This window comes from Carcharodon carcharias, chromosome 14 (genome assembly GCF_017639515.1).
Source record: "Carcharodon carcharias isolate sCarCar2 chromosome 14, sCarCar2.pri, whole genome shotgun sequence".
Lineage (NCBI taxonomy): Eukaryota > Metazoa > Chordata > Chondrichthyes > Lamniformes > Lamnidae > Carcharodon > Carcharodon carcharias.
In genome coordinates this window covers 40,901,987-40,924,560 of record NC_054480.1, presented here as the reverse complement: position 1 = coordinate 40,924,560, position 22,574 = coordinate 40,901,987, and the positions used below count along the sequence as shown (strand labels likewise).

The 22,574-nt window shown below is 39.6% G+C and overlaps 1 protein-coding gene across 1 annotated transcript in view; it reads right to left on the bottom strand.

Annotated features, from left to right (window-relative positions):
• Window positions 1-22,574, bottom strand: part of prex1 (phosphatidylinositol-3,4,5-trisphosphate-dependent Rac exchange factor 1) — a 222,355-nt gene that overhangs the window by 51,376 nt on the left and 148,405 nt on the right. Inside the window, exons 19-24 of the mRNA XM_041204802.1 lie at window positions 21,084-21,169; window positions 10,207-10,343; window positions 7,851-8,034; window positions 3,089-3,255; window positions 1,249-1,410; window positions 17-227 (exon numbers count right to left, since the gene is read on the bottom strand). Of these exons, the coding sequence (XP_041060736.1) occupies window positions 17-227; window positions 1,249-1,410; window positions 3,089-3,255; window positions 7,851-8,034; window positions 10,207-10,343; window positions 21,084-21,169 (947 nt within the window). The remainder of the gene's footprint in view (window positions 1-16; window positions 228-1,248; window positions 1,411-3,088; window positions 3,256-7,850; window positions 8,035-10,206; window positions 10,344-21,083; window positions 21,170-22,574) is intronic.

Here is a 22,574-nt window from a genome sequence, read left to right as displayed (position 1 = left end):
AGTAATTTTCTATTACCTTGATCTTGCTCCAGGCCAAGAAAAGAATTTTTTCGACCAAAGCGTATGCTGAAAGATCTTCCCAGAGAGGTAGTGCTTTTCGGACAGGATACTTCAATTACATTAACATGACAGTTGGTTGGACAGAAATCAGTGCTATTTAACAGGTGCAATTTGGTCGAAGCTTGCTTGAAGGAGGGCCATGCTCGGTTTTTCAACTCCTGGGCAAACTAAAGACAGCCACAAAGAACAAAATTCAATAAAAGATACTTTTACGGACATTCCCCATATCATGCCACAGCTTCCAACATTTAAACAGGATATAAACTGTTTGCTTGTCTTGGAGGCATTAAGCAGTATGTACTGACAGCGCTTCAGTGATAATGAATTTACTTTCCCTCAGTGCTGGGGAACAGCATTTGTTTGTGATCAGCACTTCACTAGTTAGGTTGTTTTTTGTGTTCTATGGATTCTGTGATTAACCATTCAGGTCATAGTGCTCGTGCTGGTTCTTCGAAAGACCTATACACTTAATTCCATTCCCGAGTCCTTTCCAAAATCTTTTTGTTTCCTTCAAGTACTTATCCATCTGTTCTTAAAAAAAAAGTTATGGATCTACTTTTACCATGCTCCCAGTAATAGAGTCCATGTTCGAGCAAACCTCTTGTATATAAAATAAAAGCATAGGAAGAGACTTTCGATGCTAAATGCATAAAGCAATAAGTTGCTTGTTGATAAAGGGAGAGAGACTCCACCGGTCACTATGTGCAACAATATTTTCAATTATTTCTGAAGATATTCCCAGTTAACTTCAGGAATGCTTGTACAACGTCATTACAGCTGGCAACCAGAAGATTTCTTACCTCAATACAGTTGGGCATTATATGCCATTATGATCCCCAAAATATTGGTAAAAATTCTGCAGCCCATGTTTTGTAAACAATGTTCTGTTACCATAAATGAGTGGCCTGATTAGCGTTCAGAATAAATGAGAAATTTGCCTGGCTGTATTCTATCACAATTTGGCTCAAAGCATCAAAACTATAAAGTTAGCTAATACATCTCCAACCAAAGACTTAACCAACTTTAGGATAACTAAAGAAAAATCAGAACAAATGCAAGAAGGTATTTAACTATGCTTATCATGATAATGGAGCATAGTGCTGCATAATCCTAGAACTTCACCTAAGATTTAAGTCAGATTTTACTGGTTAGGGTCTACAATTTAACTAACAAATTTGCTGTACGTACCTTGGAATAGTTAGCAATTCGCTTGCCAATGATGCCGAGCTTGGTCTCACACAGATGTCGAAATTCAAACTGAGACTTAAAGATAAGGGAATTCCTAGAAGATATCAATCCTCTGCAGTTCTTTATAAACTGACAGTCATCTGCTGCTAAGGCTTCTAAAATCTGACAAAGTAGGCAATGTTAGTTAATGAGGTCTTCTGAACAACTAAACAAACATCAACTGGGGGAAAAAAAATTGGAATATTTACCTAGGGACATGGAACATTACAGAACAGTTAACTGACAGAAAGACGGTGGTGGTTGAGGGGGGCAGCAACACTTTTCAATGCAGAATAAGGGAAAGCTTTTCAAAATGCAATAGTTAACATGCAAATTTTATCTTAATCAGGAGATTGTGCTTGTACTTGAGTATTCTTTTACTATAAACATGGCATATCATGGAGTTCTTCTTTGATATGGTGGGGAAATCCCATTTCCTTCTTGGCAATCAAAGCTACCTCAGTCATTGGTAGAATAATTTTGGTTGGCAAATCTTGAAAGCAATAGTATTTTTGCAATTGCTTAAAATACAAAAACAATCTGGCAAGACCATCAGATTCATCCATTTTCTCACAAGATGCAACCACATACTAATTGCTCATGATACTAAATCCCAGGAGAGCTGCCAATGGTTGTTGGAAGCATTCCATGAGATTTGATAACGTGGCACTCTGACAACCTGATGTTTGCAAATGTTGCTACATTTATCTCATAAAGGTTGGGCCCCGTGTAGTGGAGTATCTTTGCTTGTGATGTTAATGGTGAGCAAATTCAATGGACCAAGGGGCCTACTACTGCTACCAATTAGTGTGTACGTATATGCACAACAGCTGATGGTGTCAAGCCATCAGAGAACCAGGACCAAAAGTGAAGAAGAATTTAGGTTTGAGGGATGTGCGGCAGAGGTGGGGGCAGAAACATTGATTCAACCAGTACCTTCCAGTAGCTCAATTACACCAATAATTAAGAATAATACTGTTACCACTCAGATTCCCCCTATGTAGCTGGCAGGAATCGGCATAATGCTCCAGTATCCGACCAATAATTAGTAATAATTGTATACCTATTGATATTCATTCGAACGACAGACAAAATTGTCTGCACTGCACAAGTGTTTGGACCATTTCTCACATGGCATAGTACTAAGCTCAGCATGGCAGCAGCATTTCTAAATCACACACTGGCTTGGGCTCAAAGCAGAATTTGCATAAAATGATTTGGTCCCTGGTGCCCCACAACTGCCTCTCTTTCTTCCCTAACTCTCCTTTGGCACCTGAACCCCACACCCCCAAAACACAGCTGTTTCTCCACCACCTAGTCCTTCTTCCATTCCAGTCATCAATAAGCAGGGACCAGCTCTTGGGGGCAGCAAATTTTGACCTTAATTGATTCAGATTTGATTTTCTATTGCAGAAAATGGCTTGGGTAAAAAGCAACCACAATTTTGAATCATTGCATATGGTTTTATAGTATTGTACTGAATCAATCTCAGATTACATAATTCCAAACTAGTCTTCAGAATAAGGGAACAATTAAAACCCAATCCCAATCAGTCAAACAGACTATCTGTGTGTCAGAGTTCATCGATGGTCAGGGGAGTTTGACTTGTAGACCTACTAGGATTTAATAAGCTGCATTCAATAACCTGAAATGGAGGCTTTGAAGTTCAAAATATTCCATTTCTATTATATAAACCAATGGAGTGATTTATAGGTGGTCTTGTCTAATAATGTAAAATATATCAGTACTCTATAACAAGCACAAGAAATCAGTCCCATAAGTATAATTGAATAACCCGTACCTTTGCCGTTAAATTGAAACAACCTTTAGGCTCCACCATTTTTTCCTTGACATGACATTTTATCCCTGCTGTACTGACATACTCATAGACGACACCATGCTCCAAATGTACATTATCCACAGTCATCTTGATATGAGAAGTCACCCCATCTGTGTTCAACTGCAGATCTGCAAGGGTCAATAAGTGATTACCTTTCATGGATTAAAAGACTGACTATCTGAAAACAAATTCAATTATTCACTCGTTAGAGTTAGGTTCAATTATAAACTGCAATCAGACTTCTTTGATTTTGAATTGGCCTCTTTGCCTCACTTGAAGTTTGCTTAAGCCGAAGGAGAAAGTTTACAGAATTAGTCAAAGCAACCTATTCTGCATTCAGTTTGCAAGTTATCTATAACTGTTTTCTTATACCAATCAGCAAAGCATCATATTATTAAGGAGTTGAAAGAATCTGAGAACCAAGAAGCCCCATTAGAGCCAATCCTTGAAGTTATCTGGATCATTATCTTTCAGACATTTGCCTAAACAAGAAGTAGCCACACTTCATTCTGAGAACCAATGTTCCCTCCAAGATCTGCGAAAGCACATGGAATGTAACATGCATTGAAAAACAGGTCGCTCACAACTTGGTCAGTTTATCAGGAGAAACTCTCAACTTTATCTAAATCATGACTTGTAAACTGTCTATTGACAAAACAGTAGTGCTCTGAGGAGTTTGCAGCCCATTTGGTATACACGGACAAGGAGCAGGAGTAGGCTGTTCAGCCCCTCGAGTCCACTCCACCACTTAATAAGATCATGGCTGATCCGATAGTAACCTCAAATCTGCATCCCACCTACCCCCAATAACATATCACCTCCTTGCTAACCAAGAATCTACCCACCTCTGCCTTAAAAATATTCAAAGACTCTGCTTCAGCCACCTTTTCAGGAAGAGAGTTCCAAAGAGTCACGAACCTCAGTGAAAAAATTTCACCTCAGCTGTGTTTTAAATGGGCGACCCCTTATTTGTGAACCCTGACCCCCTAATTCCAGATTCTCCCATATCCACCCTGTCAATACCCCTCAGGATCTTTTTTGTTTCAATCAAGTCACCTTTTACTCTTCTAAACTCCAGTGGATACAAGCCTAGTTTGTCAAACCTTTCCACATAAGATAATCTGCCCATTCCAGGTATTAGCCTGGTAAGCTTTCTCTGAACTGCTTCCAACACAGTTAAATCCTTCGTTAAATAAAGTGACCAATACTGTACACAGTGCCACAGATGTGATCTCACTAGTGCCCTGAACAAGTGAAGCCAAACCTCCAGACTTTTGTATTCAATTCCCCTTGCAATAAATTATAATGAAGGCGGGGGGAGGGGGGGGGTGTTAAAAGACTAGAACAATGGACGAGGAAGAAGCTTTGATAAACCACAAGTAGACATGAGTTACTGAGTCGGGCAAGGGCCAAGTCTCACGTATACGTGTTCTGAATATGATTGGATAGTATAATCATGTGTATGTGCCTTGAACGTAATAGGGTAACCTAATCATATGTAAATGAATACAACTGGATATTGATATTAAAGTAAGAAATATGTCAATTAATGATTGGCATATTCAAACGAGCTATGGTCTGCAAGGGTATAAAGTAATGGAATGTAACTGATTAGAGAGCTCCCCTGCATATGCTTGAATAAACTAGTGTCAAGAAGCTTGGGGCTCGTTTGGTCTCTGCGGAATTGGAGGGTGTTTATCGCTCCCTTTTAATAACATTCTAACAGTTTTCCTAATTACTTGCTGAGACTACCTTCTGTGATTCATGCACTAGGACACGCAGATCTCTCTGCACCTCAGAGCTCTGTAATCTCTCGCCATTTAGTTAATATGCTTCTCTTTATTCTTCCTGCCAAAATGGACAATTTCACATTTTCCACATGATACACCATTTGCCAGATCTTTGTCCACTCACTTAACCCATATCTTTTTGTAGCTTCCTTATGTCCTCTTCACAACTTTCTTTCCTACCTACCTTTATATCATCAGCAGATTTACCAGCCATCCCATCATCCAAGTCATTTATATAAACTGTATACAGTTGCGATCCCAGCACTGATCCCTGTGGCACACTTGTTCCATCTTGCCAACCTAAAAAATACCCATTTATGCCTATTCTCTGCTTCCTATTAGCCAGCCAATCTTCTATCCATGCCAATATGTTACTCCCCTGTACCATGGGCTTTTAATTTCTTCAATAATCTTTGATGTGGCACCTTATCAAATGTCTTCTGGAAATCAAAGGACAGTCCATCCACTGGTTCCCCTTTATCCACAGCACATTATTTCAAAGAACTCCAATAAATTGGTTAAACACAATTTCCCTTTGACAAAACCATGTTGACTCTGCTTGATGACCTTGAGCTTATCCAAGTGCCCTGCTATAACTTCCTTAATAATAACTTCTAACATTTTGCCTACAACAGATGTTAAGCTAACTGGCCTGTAGTATGCCACTTCTATCTCCCTCCCTTTTTGAATAATGGAGTTTAATTTTCCTTGTGCTATAAATGTAAGAAAATATTTCTTGGAACATCCTAAAAAGTGGTTAGGCATGAAACAAGTTGCCAGCTTTCTAACCCCTTGTCCTCACTTATAGACCCTTTATATGGTAATTCCTTATTTCCATTGCTAAAAATCATCTGAGATGACAAAAACTTCACCATAGAAAATTGGGCAGTTAAAACAAATACGAAGGTTTAATTACTTGACACAATACGACAACAGTTGGCAATTTATCTTGGAAACACCCATCTTAGCTGGGCTGCCAGTTAAGAACAGAGCAGAGATGCTACTATTTTACAAGTCAAATCAAACCTATTTTATACATGAGCTAGAAACAAAGCATCAGAATGACTTCCTCTTTGCTGTGGCAATGGTACATAACAAAGTTGGTGAGTAGAGATAAACATGACCTAAAATTAAAGTGAAGACGTTAAGTACTGGAAGTTGGCACCAAGTTAGTTGCCTGCTTTAGTACAGTCTCAAAAAGTATTTGAGAGCAGTATGGAAATGGTGCTAAATGATAGATACAAAGTATCGCATCAGGTGGCGGCATTCAGAATGGGGGTTGTGGGGGGAATCTGAATATTCAAAGTTATTTAGAAGTGAAACAAGGAAGCACATTTTCCACACGAAGAGTGGTAAAATTCTAGAACTACTTCCCAAAAGGCTGTGGATGATAAGTAAATTAGAATTTTCAAGACAAATGTTAATAAGATTAATAAGATTCTTGCAAGGTAAGTATAACAAAGGGTAATGGAACATGATGACATAAGAATATGGAGTAAGGTAGTGTAAATGGAGTAAGGTAGCGCAAATGGAGTTTAAGTACAGGTCAGCCGTTATATAACTGAATGATGCAACAGGTTCAGTGGACTGAATGGTCTACTCCCATTTCTATTAAATATATTGTCGATTATTAGGTAATTTTTGGGAGATTAGGAATGTTAAAGATGAAAATGGCTACACAAGTAATTCACAACATAACTGACCTAGCGGTGGCTGACGAATGAAGTCAATGGCAATGAACCTGAGCTTTCCTCACAATGGGGTTCATATTCTCCTCCAATTCTGTCTGCATGAAATATTTTTGAAGCAATGTGTTTAGAAAAGAAAATGCAAAGGATTCTTAGAAAATTAAAGTGGTTTAGATTTGAACATGTATTGATGTGAAAGTGGCAGTAGAACTTGCAAGTCAGGTAGATGATCTGCCTGCCAAGAGGCCTAATTCAAGGATGCCGATAGTTTGCCTCATACCAAACGACAAATCTTATAAACATCTTTTACTCCGTATCAGGAGAGATCATCACTCTCCCTGCCCACCTCCACAATTCTCTCAATAGCAAAATAAAATGAAAATCTGCTCAGGGAGTGTCGTTCTACATCAGGAAGAAAGTAAATTATTAGTCCCAGATCTGTATTTATAATCCAACAGCAATGTCAGCTGCTTTTACAAATCTACAGGATCTTGCTAATGCAATTTGTTTCCAAAGCACGAGTCTCACACATTTGGGTGCAAGCCGACAGTAAAACTGTCGGGATTCTCAAGATTGGCAGCCAGGAAAACCCACTGAACAGGGGCCTTCACCTCCCAGTCAGTTTTGTTGAGTGGCAGCCACTTCCAGCCAGTTGCAAGAAACCCAAGTTGCATGTAACCATGGTATGGCCTTGGTTCCCATACAAAATAAACACAGCTTACAATTGAAAACAGAAGTGGTTTACCATCTTCCTTTGCACAGCAGCTGTAAAATCTGACAGGCCGTCAAAGCCACTGCCAGGGTAGAGTGCCTGATCCATTCACACTTCATGGATCAGTATATGAAAAGTTTACATTCCCTAGATATTGGTCAGAAAATATCAGTGCATTGCAGCAGAACTTTCATCTGATAAATGTACACAAGTTTCATGCATAGGCGTCTATAGGGCATGGCCAACAAATATGTTTGAAGCCAGTTATGTAAATAGAACTAAAAACAAAACTTTACCTTAACCAGTTTTATTCATCACATTCAATTTTGTGGTTCTACTCATGCTACTTCTGATTAAAGCAATTTACCAGAAATTATTCAGCCCATTTAACATTGGCCAACCAACCTAACTAAATTTTCAACTCTGCGGCCTGAATGTCTTAAAATACAAATTGACACAAAACACAATGACAGTTTCTTGGAAAAAAAATAGTTTAGTCAGACAAGTTCCGTTTGCAATTAACCACAACATACCTGCCTCTTGTTTGCTCTCATTGATATGATCAAATGCTTTTGTTTGACTGGCTGAAACATCTAACAGCTTATCATGCATTGATAGATCAGAAATGCTGCAAAGACAATCTGTGTTGAGTTTACTTTGTTTTGTCTCATCGACATCATCAACAGTCCTGTATATCCACTGACTGGAATTTGTTTGCTTGAGAAATGAGAGAAAGAAAGAACGTATTAGGATGGTTCACACTTTTCATTAGACTTGGGCATTGCAAATTTGTTCAAGCCAACCAGGTTTTAAAATAATAAACAAAATGTCTTGTTTTATTTTTCTTGATTAACACTGCTGGCACTTACTAGAGTTGAACCTTTTCACACAACTGTTTAAGAAATCAGAATTTAGAATTGTTTAATAGTTTTCAGTCTAACCAGAGCTACTTACAGGAGAAGGAAGAGGAATGCCAAAATAAATAAATTTTAAAAAAGAAATACAACTTACAGGATTCTTAAAACAAGAGTTTTGTTTTTGAGTTGGTGTGGTTGGTTGGGGGTGGGTGGGGGGGGGGGGGGTTGTGGGTAAGACAGGCAAACAGATGAATATATCAGTTTTACTGGTCCAACACATTTTGGTTCTGGTGCCATAAATAAATAGCATGCAAGAGATATAAAATAAGGCAAATGGTATCATGTGTAATACCACCAGTATATATTTCTTAAAGAAAATAGTATGGTAACAAAAATTGTTAGCTTAACAATATGAATCAGTTAATGTTTCATGAAACACATCACATGACCTTTCAAGTCTCAGTCCAGGGCTTGAGCTCAAGAGTCAAGGCTGACAGACCAATGCAGTACTGAAGGAACACTGCACTGTCGGAGGTGCCATCTGTTGGCTGAGACATTAAACCAGAGGTCCCACCTGCCTGCTTAGGTGAATGCAAAAGATCCCATGGCAGTATTTCAAAGAAAAGCACAAGAGTTATCCTGAGTGCTCTGGCAATATTTATCCCTCAATCAACATCACATACAAAAATTGTCTGGTCATTATCACATTGCTGCTTGTGGGAGTTTGCTGAGCATTAGTTACCGGTGCTTCCTACATTACAGTAGTGTCTACACTTGAAAATTGCTTCATTGGCTTTGAGATGTCCAATAGTTGAAAGCGCTACATAAATGGGAGTTTTTATGTGATTTTAGTCATGGCCCATTAGGCTAGAATTCCACCGAAGGTGCTACACAGAATCTTTCAGTTTTGATGTTAAAGATATTACTTATTGCTCCAAACAGACTGACATGTGCCCATTCATATCATTTGCATTTTCAAGCATATGCTCTTTCAAACAAAACAAGGAAATTCATTATTGTATGAAAAGTACTAAAGAGACTGCAACAGTATGCAAAGTTATTTCTCACTACTGGAAGCTAAATAGGTTTTATTCCTTCAACTATATTCATGCACAATTGTGTACATTTGTGTTCATTTACAATTGCACATTTATGAAACAGTATTGGTAATATAAAATGCAAAGGACTAAATGCAGAGTTAACAGTGGCACTATATATAAGTATGACTTTATTTGACCAAATGGAACACATCCCCTCCAACAGCCTCTTAGCTATCGCAGAGCCAAAATGATTCCCTACCTGGCATGACAAACCAATGAAAACCTCCCAATCCTTAGCCAATCACTGTTCAGTCACTCAAGGGCTTTGGAAATTATGTGTCAAATTAGGTGGTTTCTTGGTAATGCCCCACTTCTGACCTTCAGGTAATGACTAGAACCACTGCAACCAAGTTGCACTGCTTGCTATTTCACTTTTTTGCTATAAAGTGCCCAAGTCCAAGTCACTTACCACCCTGATTGGCCATAAATTAACAATTCATTAATCGTTATTGGAGCAAATTACATATCAAATAGCATTGTGAAAACATCATCAGGAGGACTGCTGTAATTCAAGGTGGTTCTCCACCACCTTCTCAAGGCAGTTTAGTGTGGGCAGTAAATGGAGCATTGCCCACACCTCCTTAACAGATTAAATAGTAGAACCAAATACATACATTTGCCACCACAGACTTAGGAAACAAGCCCCGATTCTAGCAGTACATAGAACACTGCTTTAGAACCCTAACACAAGATAGCCTTTAGTTTCACTGTTTATTAGATTCTTTCAGAACATTAAACACAGTTAAAAATGCAATTTACCTGCAGCTGCAGAAAGCAGGGGAAGAGGACAAGTTTCTCTGATTAGCTATGTGTAGAGGAACTGTAAACATATTCTTTTTAATTTATTTACAGTGACATAGTGATTAGACCAATTCATCAGCACCTAGTTAGAGCAAAAACACATGATTGCATGCAATGTTGCTGCTACTTACCAGGAGATGCTGTGGATTATTTCTGTATGCACTAAAGTGTTCAAGTACTTCAGTGTAGTTCTCTTTGCTGACATTATTCCCATTTACTTTCAGAATACACTGGCCAGGGAGAAGTCCAGCTGCTGCAGCCCCAGACCCTGCAAAACAGTCAAAATTTCAAACCATTTATAGTGCACAAACATAAAGCTGCACAACCCTACAACAGACATTGGAAAGCATTCTACTGACTGGATTAGACCAAATTCCCAGCTGGCAGCAGCTGCCCAGGATGGACAATCATCAAAGTTATATTGGATACAGAAAGTACTTACAACATTAAATTTAAAATTGTACTTTTAGGTGAAAGAAACCTTTAACAGAAAGCACTCCATCCCCATATTTCCTTTCAAATACACAATCCATTTAAGCTACTCACAGTTACATCATAATAGTAAAGGCAGAAATCCCCCATTACCAACAGAAAATGTTCTCCAGAACTGATCCTTCAAGATTTCATGCATCATTATTTCTCATTTACCGCTTAAAAGTACAAGCTCCAAAATATAAACTCAAGATGCTGAGTTTAATAGAAGCAGACATGGACCTCAAATAAATAAGGTAATGAACCAAAAATCAACAAATGGAAGACAGTAAACATTTTCTATCACCCTGTACTATGAAAAGTATCGCAAGTACACCTGGTAATTCCTCCCACTTTATTGACCCACAGTTCACATGCGCGCACCCTCACACATACTAGATGGAGAAAGAAAATGAAGTCAAAACACATCCGCATTGTTACCATAAATAACCCAGCGTGCATCACTTTCCACTTCCTCATTGAATGTGAAGTATTCCAAAAACATTCATAAAGCTGGAAAATTTAAGCCCATTAGTGTGCAAGGAATGGAAAGAATTAAAAAAAAGGAATAAAATAGACTGACTGCCAAATAGTCTCTAGCAATTTGGCACATCATGACTGACCTCCTCATGAGTTTGCATGAAATTTTGATAATACGTAGATACATTATATCTTCTGTAAGCTAGCCATATGTCTTATAATATTCCACAACGGGGTTCTTTTGGAGTGAGAAGGCATGCGCTTCGAAAATGCATGTTTTACGTTTGAAGTCCACCTCACAGATTCAAACCAATCATAAACGTAGAGTGGAATTTTCGGCTGCGGAGACAAGTGGCAGTCGGGATTAGCGACAAGTTTCCCACTGATTGGCGGGTTGGGTTCTCACACCCGATCTTCTGCTTAAAACCTCATGAATTGTGCATAGGCGAGCTGCTCCCTGATCCAGCGTCCCAGCTGAGGCGTGACCTCACAGATCTAGGTGACCAAGATTCCACTCCAGCTGCTTGACATCTTAATGAGAGAGAGTTTGGAAAAGGTTTGCGTGCATCCAGGATATCTTCAACCTTACCTCATGCACATTGTCTGATCTGGTATATTTAATATGCCTAACCTCCACTTTTGGAATGACTGGATGCCCTTTGGCCCATTAACCATGCCAATTGCAACAAGCACCTTAGAGACTTTCATTGATCATCTTGCAGATATCTAGCAGCTGTGCCCCCTCCATGATTGGCAGCATCTTCCATTTTCACATTCCTCTCTGCTAATGCCCAAATTGATCAACTTCATTGTGAACCCAATGACTCCTGCAGTCTCATGTTTAAGTGCTCCAAATGTCCATGGATCCAATTGCACCTTCTTAGAACTCAGGAAGAGGTTATCGGTTCAAACTCCATTTCCATGTTGTTACTCTAAGCAGTGTGAGGGTGCCTCTGTTAGGGTCCCTGAGTCCAGCCGTGGGCCCCTCCCACCCTGCCTCAGCCCCCTCCTATGCAGATTCTTTTCCAGTTTCGATTTTAACCTGTCATAACTTCAAGGTGTCAAGATGGTGGTGCTGCATTTTTACTTTGAGATCAGCTTTAACCCTCCCCCTGTCAGAGCTCAGGACCCCCCCCCCGCCAACAATATTCCTGGAGCCTCAGGATGTGCAGGTAGAACTCCCACCAGTGATTCTCTAACCTCCCCAGTAACCCTGGAACCCACTGTCATTGTTGACATTCCTGCCCTCCCCTCTGAACCCATCTCTACTGAAGTCCCCATGTCCCATGTGGATCTCACCCCTCCCCATCTTGAGGCTGTGTGCATGGTCACACAGAGGTCAACCTCCACCACAACCCCCAGAAGAGTCTTAAGTACCTTGCCCCCTTTATCACATTTTACCCATTTACAGACTGCAGATGCCTCCCCTGACCATGACCATCCCATCTCCAGCCCAGTTCCAAGCCACACACCCCCATCGCCATCGACTGTGATCCTCTGACCACCCTGCACAACAAGTTTTGCTTGATCCCCAGTGAGCACACAGACCTTGCCCTTCCATGGAGTGAGCAAAGTGTGCACCATGCATAGCCTTGTAACATGGCCCAGAGTGCCCCAGGACTGCCTTTAATGTCTCACCCCAACCTCTTGGCATCAGTCCAGGGCCTAGGATCATCTTTCACTCAGCTCTGTGGCTCCTCAAATGAATGCCCACAAAGCCATTTCCCTTCCCCCCAGCTCAACCCTTCCCTCTTGTGCCACACTAACCCCTCCCCTTTCGTACTCTAGAGTTTACGTGCATGCCCTCTCCTACACGCAAATTGATTCCCATCCACCCCTTGTGCTCAACTGTTCCATGTTGGGCTCCAGCTTTCCACTCCCAGTTGTTACCCCCCTCCACCCACACCGCCAATCTCCCCAGGTTACCCTGCTGGTCTCTGATTTAGAGTGCAGCGCTGCCCAAGACTCGCAGCACACAATGCTGTCCTGCCAGAGTAGCACAGCAACGACGGTGAGCAGCCCAGCTGAACACCTGAAGCAACCATGGTAAGCAGCCCCACCAGTGTGGGCTAACACTGGCATTGCTGAGGAATGGGAGCTGCACTGTTGCAGCTAAGCTTTGAATGTTGCGCCCACCTCGAAGTGTAGAATAAAAGTGAGGCACGCCATATATCTGGTTGTGAATGAGACCAGTCTAATTTGCCGCTGACATGGCATGTAATTGGGAGGGGGAGCATGAATCTGGTGAGTTACATTTTTAATGATTATTCATGAGACACTAACACATGTAAACGGTGTCCCCAACATGGATCAGCGGGAAAGCCAACTTATCATCATCCTACCATGAAAGGGAAAAATTCCAAATTGTTTTTTCACTGATGGGAATCCAAGTTTTGGCTTCACTCAAAATTTTCCGCTCCCACCCACCATGAAACCCACTGCTGGCGGCACTGGAAAATTCTGGCTGTAGTCTTAGTGAAAGCTTTACTCAAAGACCTACACAATCTCCTGCAGCCTCTCACACCCATTGCTTGCCAGTAGTTTTGCATTTTTGGCAAAAGAAGCCTGGAGACATACGGCTTTTAGTCGATGGTTCTGGGAATCCTGGTATTCACACATCTCTATATAAATAGCTCTTACCATAAAGATTACACAATATTGTTTCCTGGCCCAAATTCTGCAATGTCCTGCTGTAATCTATTGCACAAAGATTTTGTCTTTAAATGATTCATTTTGATTAATTTTGAGGGCAGTTTTAGCATTAGCTCCCAACACCATCACAAACAGGTTACAGTAAATAAGCAACAGAAAGGACAGTTTGAAGTTTGGGTCTGAAACTAATGTCTTAAACTTAAACTACAAAATTATCAAGACAGATCTGGTTAAAGTAGACTCAGAAAATAAGTTAAAGATAAGACAGTAAAGAAGCAGTGGCACACATTTAAGGAGATATTCGTAGCTCTCACAAAGATAAATCCCATGAAGAAAGAAAAACACTACGAGAGGGATGAACCATCGGCGGCCAATTAAGTTAGTTGAATATCAAATTGGAAGAAAGGCAAATAATGTTGCGAAGATTCGTGGTGGGCCAGAAGAGAAAAACCTGCAAAGGATGACTTTAAAAAGTAAAGGGAGATAAAACAGACCATGGAGGTTCTACAAGTATATAAAAAGGAAGAGAACAAATAAACCAAACACCGGTCCCTTGGAGGGTGAGACAGGGAAATTAACGGGAAACGCGGAAAAGGCAGAGACTTTGAACAAGCATTTTGTATCTATCGTCACAGTGAAAGACACTAAAAGCATCCAATTGAAAATAGTCGAAAATCAGGAGGCAAAAGGGAGAAACTTAAAGCAATCACTATCACTGCAGAAAAGGTACTAGAAAGCTAATGGGACTGAAGGCTGACAGGTCCCTGGATCTGATGGACTGCATCCTTGGGCCTTAAAAAAAAGTATTTATCTTCATTGTGATCTTCCAAAATTCCCTAGATTTTGGAAAGGTCCCAATGGTTGGAAGACTGTAAATGTAATTCCCCTATTCAAGAAAGGGGAGAGACGGAAAACAGAAACCTATAGGCCAGTTAGCCTAACATCTGTTACTGGGAAAATGCTGGGATCCATTATTAAGGAGTGCTGGACATTTATAAAATCATAAAATCCTGTTGACTTTGCTTGACTGAACGAAAGTGGGAGACAAATTTATTCAGAGCTCTTTGAAGATGTAACAAGCAGAGTGGGTAATGGAGAACCAGTAGCTGTAGTGTGTTTGGATTTCCAATGGACATTTGATAAGGTGCCATGTAAAGGATTACGACACAAGATAGACTCATGGTGTTGTGGGTAATAAATTAGCACAGATGGAACATTGGTTAACGAACAGGAAATAAAGAATCAGGATAAATAGGTCATTTTCAGATTGGCAAGCTATGACTAGCAGAGCACCAGAAGGATCAGCACTGTGGCCTCAACTCAACTATTTATAATCTATACTAATGACTTAAATGAAGAGACAGTGACAAAGTTGCTGATGATACAAAGATAGGTTAGTAAGCAAGTTGTGAGAAGGGCAGAGAGTCTGCAAAGGGATACAGATAGTTAAGTGAGTGGGGAAAACTTTGGCAGACGGAGTATAATGTAGGGAATTGTGAGCTTGTCCACTTTTGGGGCGGGGGGGGTGGTTGTGTGTGGAGAAAAGCAGATTTTTTTTAAATGGAGAGACGCTGCAGAATGCTGTGGTACAGAGGGCTCTGGGTGCCCCCGTACATAACCATACAAGGAGGGACATCTTGCTGTAATTGTACAAGGTACTTGTGAAACCACATCAATGGTACCTTGTACAGTTTTGGTCTTATTTAAGGAGAGATATACTTGCATTGGAGGATATTCAGAGGTTTATAAGTTGATTACTAGGATGATGGGGCTGTCATATCAGGAAAGGCTAAGCAGTTTTTGCCTATACTCATTGGTGCTTCGAAGAATAAGATGTGATCTTATTGAAATATGCAAGATTCTGGAAGGGGCTTGATAGGGTAGATGCTGAGAGAATGTTTTTCTTTGTGGGGGAATCTAGAAATAGAGGGCACAATTTCAGACTAAGGGGCCACCCAATAAAGCAAGTGGTGAGAAGGAATTTCTTCTCTGAGGGTTATTAGTAATTGGAATTCTCTATCCTAAAGAGCAGTGGAGGTTGGGTCATGGAAAATATTCAAGTCTGAGTTGCAGCTTTCTAAATCTACAAGGGAGTCGAAGGTTTTGGGAGGCAGGCAGGAAAGTGGAGTTGAAGCCAACTCCAAGTGGAGTTTATAGCGCATTGGAAAATAAGTGGGCCTCAAGCAGTAGGAAGAAAGGAAAATGGATCTGGAGAGAGCAGAAGCAGAACCTTTGAAGACAGGAAGAGCATTGATAAGGTAGAGTTAAGAGAGAGTTCCAGAAGGTGGGAACATAGACACTATAGGAGAAACCATCAATGATGTAGCAGAAACAAACAGGCATTGGAGGAATAAAACATGCAGGAGAACACACACGAAATGGAAAAGCCTTAGAGGAATTTGGAGTGGAGAACAAGGATCTTAGATTTGAATCTCGGGGGCCCAGGTAACCAGTCGAGTTTGATAAGGACAAGGATGATGAGAATTCACGCAGGTGAAAATCTGGCGGGGGGGTGGGAATGGTGGCATTCTGGATGACGTGCAATTTGTGAAAGATAGTGCAAGGATACTGGCAAAGAGAGCACTGGAAACGTGGAAGAGCAAAGTGGTGAAGGTGTAAATTAATGTTTTGGCACTAGGTGAGACAGACTAGATGAACAGCTGGCTTGTTCAGTATGGAAGGAGTAAAGCAGTAGACTTGGTAACTGCTATTCTGTGCATTTTGTGTTGCAAATTCAATCCTTCAAATTTACCTTTCCTTCTCTAAGAGAACACTTGCACTCTCGCACTAAGTTTCACAGAACAACCAACAACTTGCATTTATAAAGTGCCTTTAACAGAAAAATATCCTAAGGCATTAACCAGATGCATAATTAGAAATAAACAGACACAGAACCAAAGAAGACATTGGGAGGCTAACAACCCCGACACCATGCTTGCCTCTTGAGGCCCTCATAAAACCATCCCTGTGTTCTCACCTTTTAATATCTCCTCCTTATGCTCAGCATTCCATTATTTCTGAATTATGCCACAACAAAGCACGTTGGGGTGCTTTTCTACCAAACCAAATAAAGTCAACAAATTTAAATCAAGCAGAAATTGCAATCTATAGATGATAATCTGTAGATGGTGACGTGAAGTCTTGCCCATTGGAAAATGAATAATTTAAAGAGTCTTATGCCTACATCAGAATTGAGTCGACAAGTGCCATTACTGGATTAGGAAGTCTAGATGTTGGTGAATATGATATGGCTTGATACCTTACAATTTCATGCTTTAATCATAGTTTATGCTTGGATCAGATACATGTTTATCTGAACCAGACTGCACAAGTTAACTAAAAACCTTGCTGGAGATTTTAAACAAAAATTTAAGAGCTTCAGTTGTCACTATAACTCAATAGCAGCAGCAATATAGGCCTGCATTTTAAAACTTCTAAATAAATGCTTCAGAAAACAAAAGATATTTACCATAAAAATTAAAATGAATAACATTAAAAATGGATTGTGGCAAAAGTGAACATTAACCATATTTGTCATGGTTCAACAAACTATGTGCACTGAACTTAATGTTGATTTGAATACTGGATATTGGTTCCCTCCCAACACACCCAAGTCAGAAATGCATCTGAAGAAAGCAGCAAGCTTTGGACTGTGTACTTATTTTAAAGTTGAGATCTTAGCCATCATTAATCAAAAACAAAAGCACATCAAAAATTTGTTCAAACAAAAAAAAAGAAAAGCTTCTTCACTTGCAACGCCCACAATGTTTCTAGTTCTGAAACATCTTTCATTTTTCCAATAATAAAATCCCAGCACCTCCTCCTCACCTGTTTGCAATTATGCCATTTCTCTGCAAGTTCAAACTTCTTTTTATTGATCAAAGGAAATTAAATTGCAGGTCACCACCCAAGCATTTGAAAGTTAAGGTTAGTGTAATTGTAGAAATATAAAAGCTGCATTTTGAGCTTTTCAGTGAAGCCCTGAATGAAAATATTTTGTTAATACAAGGAAGTTGCTGAAAAAAGTTTGTCAATCATGTTGAAACTTGCATTTCATATGGATTGTGAGAATTAAGTGGCATGACGTGTTGATATATCAACAATGTGTTATATATATAGGTTTGCAACATGATTGAAGCCATGAATTGTCAAGTGGGTAAACCTTCAATGACAGAAGAAAGAAAGAGAGAGATGAAGAGAGAGAGAGAAAGGAAGTATACACAACACCCAAAATTAGTGAATAATCTTTTCATGTAAATTTCTTAGTTGTTGACTGAAGGCAATCAAAGTTGGAGCTTGTGAGGTTTTGTCTCCATCCTCCAAGGTGAAAGTGATCCCATGATCTTGGAAGGAGCAGAAAAAGCAGACAAAAATGCAATGCCTGAATTGTAACTGCAATTTAAATGCAACGCTTTCAAATTCAAGCATATTTTTGAAGAATGCCAACTAAGCATAGTTTCCAGGATTCTGTTTGGAAAACAAAAACTCCATGCTCCAACTGGGGAAAAAGAAGAGGAATTAGTGTTCCACTAAAGCAGTACATTGGTTGAGACATGGTGCTAGGACTTAGGTTCTTCCTCAGAGTTCTCGGTACAGAACAGGAAATAAAGCTCAAATGAAAGTGAGATACAGGCAAAAAAAAAAGCAAGTGCATTACAAGAAGCTGCACACTACCATTCCACCCCACCCCCCACAATCCCCATCATACCCAAATATACACACATAGCCTGTGCAACTGTTGCTTAAAGCCTGTTCTGAATTGTTCCTGCTTGGTGAGAAGATGGCACACTACATGTGCAATAGGAGAAAGATAAGTGTATTTCACGGCAGGGCTCAGAAAAAGTACATGATTTTGAAATGTTGTTGTCAAGAGAAATGTTAAACAAAAACCTCTCATAATACAAGAAATTAACAAAACACTTGACAAATTTTCTCCAATTGTTAGCTCAAAGATTTAAGATGCATCTGGCATTGCTCCAAGTGTGTATTCTGTAACTATTTTAGAGCGGATTTTAAAGTGCCAGTCGTGGCGATATGCTCAGTGTTCACAACTGATGTGGAAAAGGCTCTCCAGCTTCAAAGTGTATATTTGTGCACTATAGCTTGATAATCCACAGTTGCAGTGGGCCAATCAATGCTGCTCCTGAGGATTCATTCCTTCAAACACCAAGTAAGGAACCAGTCAGGACTTTTACATTTTATACCATTATTAGATCCAAGAGGCCTCCTCTCAATTCGCAAATACTCAGAGAAGGCCTACATAATTTAAAAAGTTAAAATAGATTGATTTAACATTTTTAACCTAAAGCCTTTTAAAAATCTGATAGGTATTGCTGAAAAAAGTGACATGCACTCATCAGGACACTTGCAAGAATACCAATATAGTAGGAAAGCAACCATTTATACTATATGAGAAGACAATGCTGACTGGTTGGCAAGTGGACTCCGATTGGTAGAGACACTGCCATGGAGAATGTCTCAGTGATGGTGACCGACAGTTAACTGCCAAGCATTGTTTGAAATTTGAACCAGGGAGCTTGACTCTGGATGGTCAATACATTGCCCCGAGGAATGAGCCAGCAAATGACTGTTACTTATTTTGTTTAGCTGAAACAGGCGCAATGTGTGTACATGTTCTTTGTATGCAATGTATGTAGTTTCCAGTACAAACAAATGACATGACAACACAATCTATTTGGGCATACATGGTGTCGTTAAAACTAAACTCAACTGCGCGAGTTGCTGAGTTTATAAGCTCAATAAATACTGTTTCACACAATGGTGGCAGGTCTAGAGTGGTATCGCCACTAACAGGATGCTACCGCCAAGCCAAAAAGATGTTTCGCCTATAACCTGAAAAAGTAATGTGGTATATTAACTTCAGTGTCATTGTGATGCTAGATACGTAGGCCAGATATCCCAAAGGCCATGTCCCAGCCGCTGTTCACAACGGGCAATGTACCAACCCGCACCCAACCAGCCAGTGCTTGTAAAGCTCAAAACACAGTGTCCAACATTGGATGTGATTCTGCGATTGGACTACATTTGCTATATAATCCTCCGTGTGCTAAAAATTATGCTGACAACTAATTTAAGATTGTCAGTCGGGATCGCAGTGTGACACATTTGAATGTACTGGAAACATGTATTGCTACATAGGGCCCTGTTCTTTGCAGACAGAAAGAACATCTACACACATTCAGCACGTCTCAGCTGAACAAAATAAGTGACAGCCATTTGCTGACTCATTCCTCAGGGCAATGCCTTGACCACTCAGGGCCAAACTGCCTGGTTTAAATTTCAAACAACGCTTGGCAGTTAACTGTCAGTCACCATCACTGGGGAATTCTCTATGGCAACATCTCTACCAATCAGAGCCCACTTGCCAACCAATCAGTACTCTCTTAACATACAGTATAATTGCTGTTTGTCCCTTATATTGGTTTTCTTGCCAGTGCAAGACCAAAAGCTTTGAAGTCTCTTTTTTCAGTAATACTCAAGTTCTGTACTACCAAACGACTAATCTGATAAGTCTCAACAATAAAACCCATGACTTTTGAGCATTATTTCAGACTTTTTAAATATCACTTTTTAAAATGATTTAATCAAAATTGCAGTGCTTACAAATTAAGTTTATATTCTTAGCTTTTTATAAGTTATATCTACAAATAATGGTTTTCCATAACCTTCTTAAAATATGATTTTCCAAAGCCTTTTCTAAATATAATTTTTCATTGCTTCCCTCAATATGATTTTCCAATGTATTTTTGAAATATGATTTTTCAATGCCTTTTTACCACAACTGCCTTTTTTTGGTCAGTTTTTGTAGTGCTATGACTGTAAGCTGTGCCCACAACTGCCTGCCATTTTCACCCACATGAACCTGCACTGCTAAGTGTTGTAATATGCTTTTAAGGGATAGCAGCATGCCATCACTGGAAGGGAAGTGTGTCATGTGATGCATTCTCAGTTTCACTTTGGCCTGTGAACAGAACACAGCTCTGCTGCTGCTGTCTTCTTTCAATCGAAGCATATATATTCTGATGAGCCCAGTTGAAATAAATGAACCCACAACATGTTTACGCAGTCCCTTATGAGTCATCATTATAAAAACACAATACTGGGCCTTGCTATAACACTCCTCCCTCAAGGCAGCCAAGATTCTCATCACTAGGATGGCAGTAGGTTTATGCACAACTTTATTTGATGTCAGCAGCAAGTGTCACCGTTAACTACAAAATAAGGGCCGCTACGTTATCTTGGTGCAAAGTCACATAACACATAGAAATGTTCACACGTCATTGATTATAACAGTTGATATTGCAACTCAGGCAATGTTTGCATCAGATCTGTAGAACACAATCCTAATTTCCCAACATACTTACATATTTCCCAACAGTCTTACCTTTCAGAACTGCATGAACAAATGGTGGGGCAGCTCCACGTATCTGGAAGTTCAGTCCTTCCAAAGAGTCGGGAACCTTGATTATCCTGCATTAACATTGCAACATAAACATTGGGTAACTACACTCAGCTGGTGAATCTCAACTTTGTATTTATCAGGACAACTTAACATTCCCAGGCTGGTCACAACTCGCTCTAGGTTAAAAAGGACCTCTTCAAGGACTTCCCTACAAAATCCTGTTGCCATAATAATTCAAACAGAAAGAAATGCAGCAATCAGACTTGGATCAGTATTTGAACCACGAACAGCAGTTTGTTAAAATGTAATTGAAGTTTCAAATTCCACATAAGCTTTATCCCAACATGAGGTTTCAATATTCAGAGCTTTCAAAATACAAAATATCTAACTGCCCAGGAACAAGTGCAAACGCCAATACTGAATAAGTACTTTGCATTGTGGGTTAATGAACTGATGGCAACAGTTTAAGTGATGATGGCACAAGATGAAATCAAATAGTGAAGTTACATTCAGGATATAAAATGGTCTACCAACTTCAAGGAAAAAATATTTAGCAAACCAAATTGCAAGACAACATATGTTATACCAAATTGTGTCATTGCATCATTTGCACATATCATGGAAAAAAAATCTTGGTATTATTACCCGAGGACTTGCATTAAAAAAAAGAACTTGCCACATTTCAACAATGGTTCCTTCCAGCCAAAATTACTAAAAGGTGCATCAACACTGCACAAGTTTTAACAGGGTCAATTAAGCAAATCAACATCATCAAATGTGCCCAACAGCCACATGGAATGACTATTTTGTTCGAGAGCACATTAATTACCATTACATGGCTATAGCTCATTTAAGCACTCCATTTTTTTGGATTTGATTGATCTGGTTTGTTCATAAATCTAGATCTTTTAAAAATCCATTTGATTAAATGTAGGTAGGCTTTTGGCAGGTTAGAACTGAATGTGAATAACTTGTTTTGGTTTACAAAATGCTGTCAGAACTTTACATCATACTTCAAAGACTAAGGTATATTTTAATTATTTCATAGGATTTCACTATGCTTATTTTCAGAGAGAAATCATACTACTGGAGGCATTAAAAATGGAACAAATTACATATCATGTCACCAAGAGGACACTCAATGCATAACCTCAAAGCAGGAGCATATTTAGTGTTCTTACTGCCATAATTTATACTACAGCAAAACAAAGGAACATAATGCATCTTTACCCCAATGTTCCCAACATCTTTATCTAAATTAGTTAAGCAGAGAAAAACCAGCTGGGTTCCTTAACAGGAATGTGCTCTAACGACCCATTTTTGAGACATTCAGCACACATTTCCATATTCATATTTAGTTGACTCTACCCCTAACTTGGTGAAAATAACCGACTAAGATTAAGATAAGCTTAGTCATAATTTCATCTAAAATCATTTATCCATGATATCCTCTCCCAATAACCAGACTTAGCT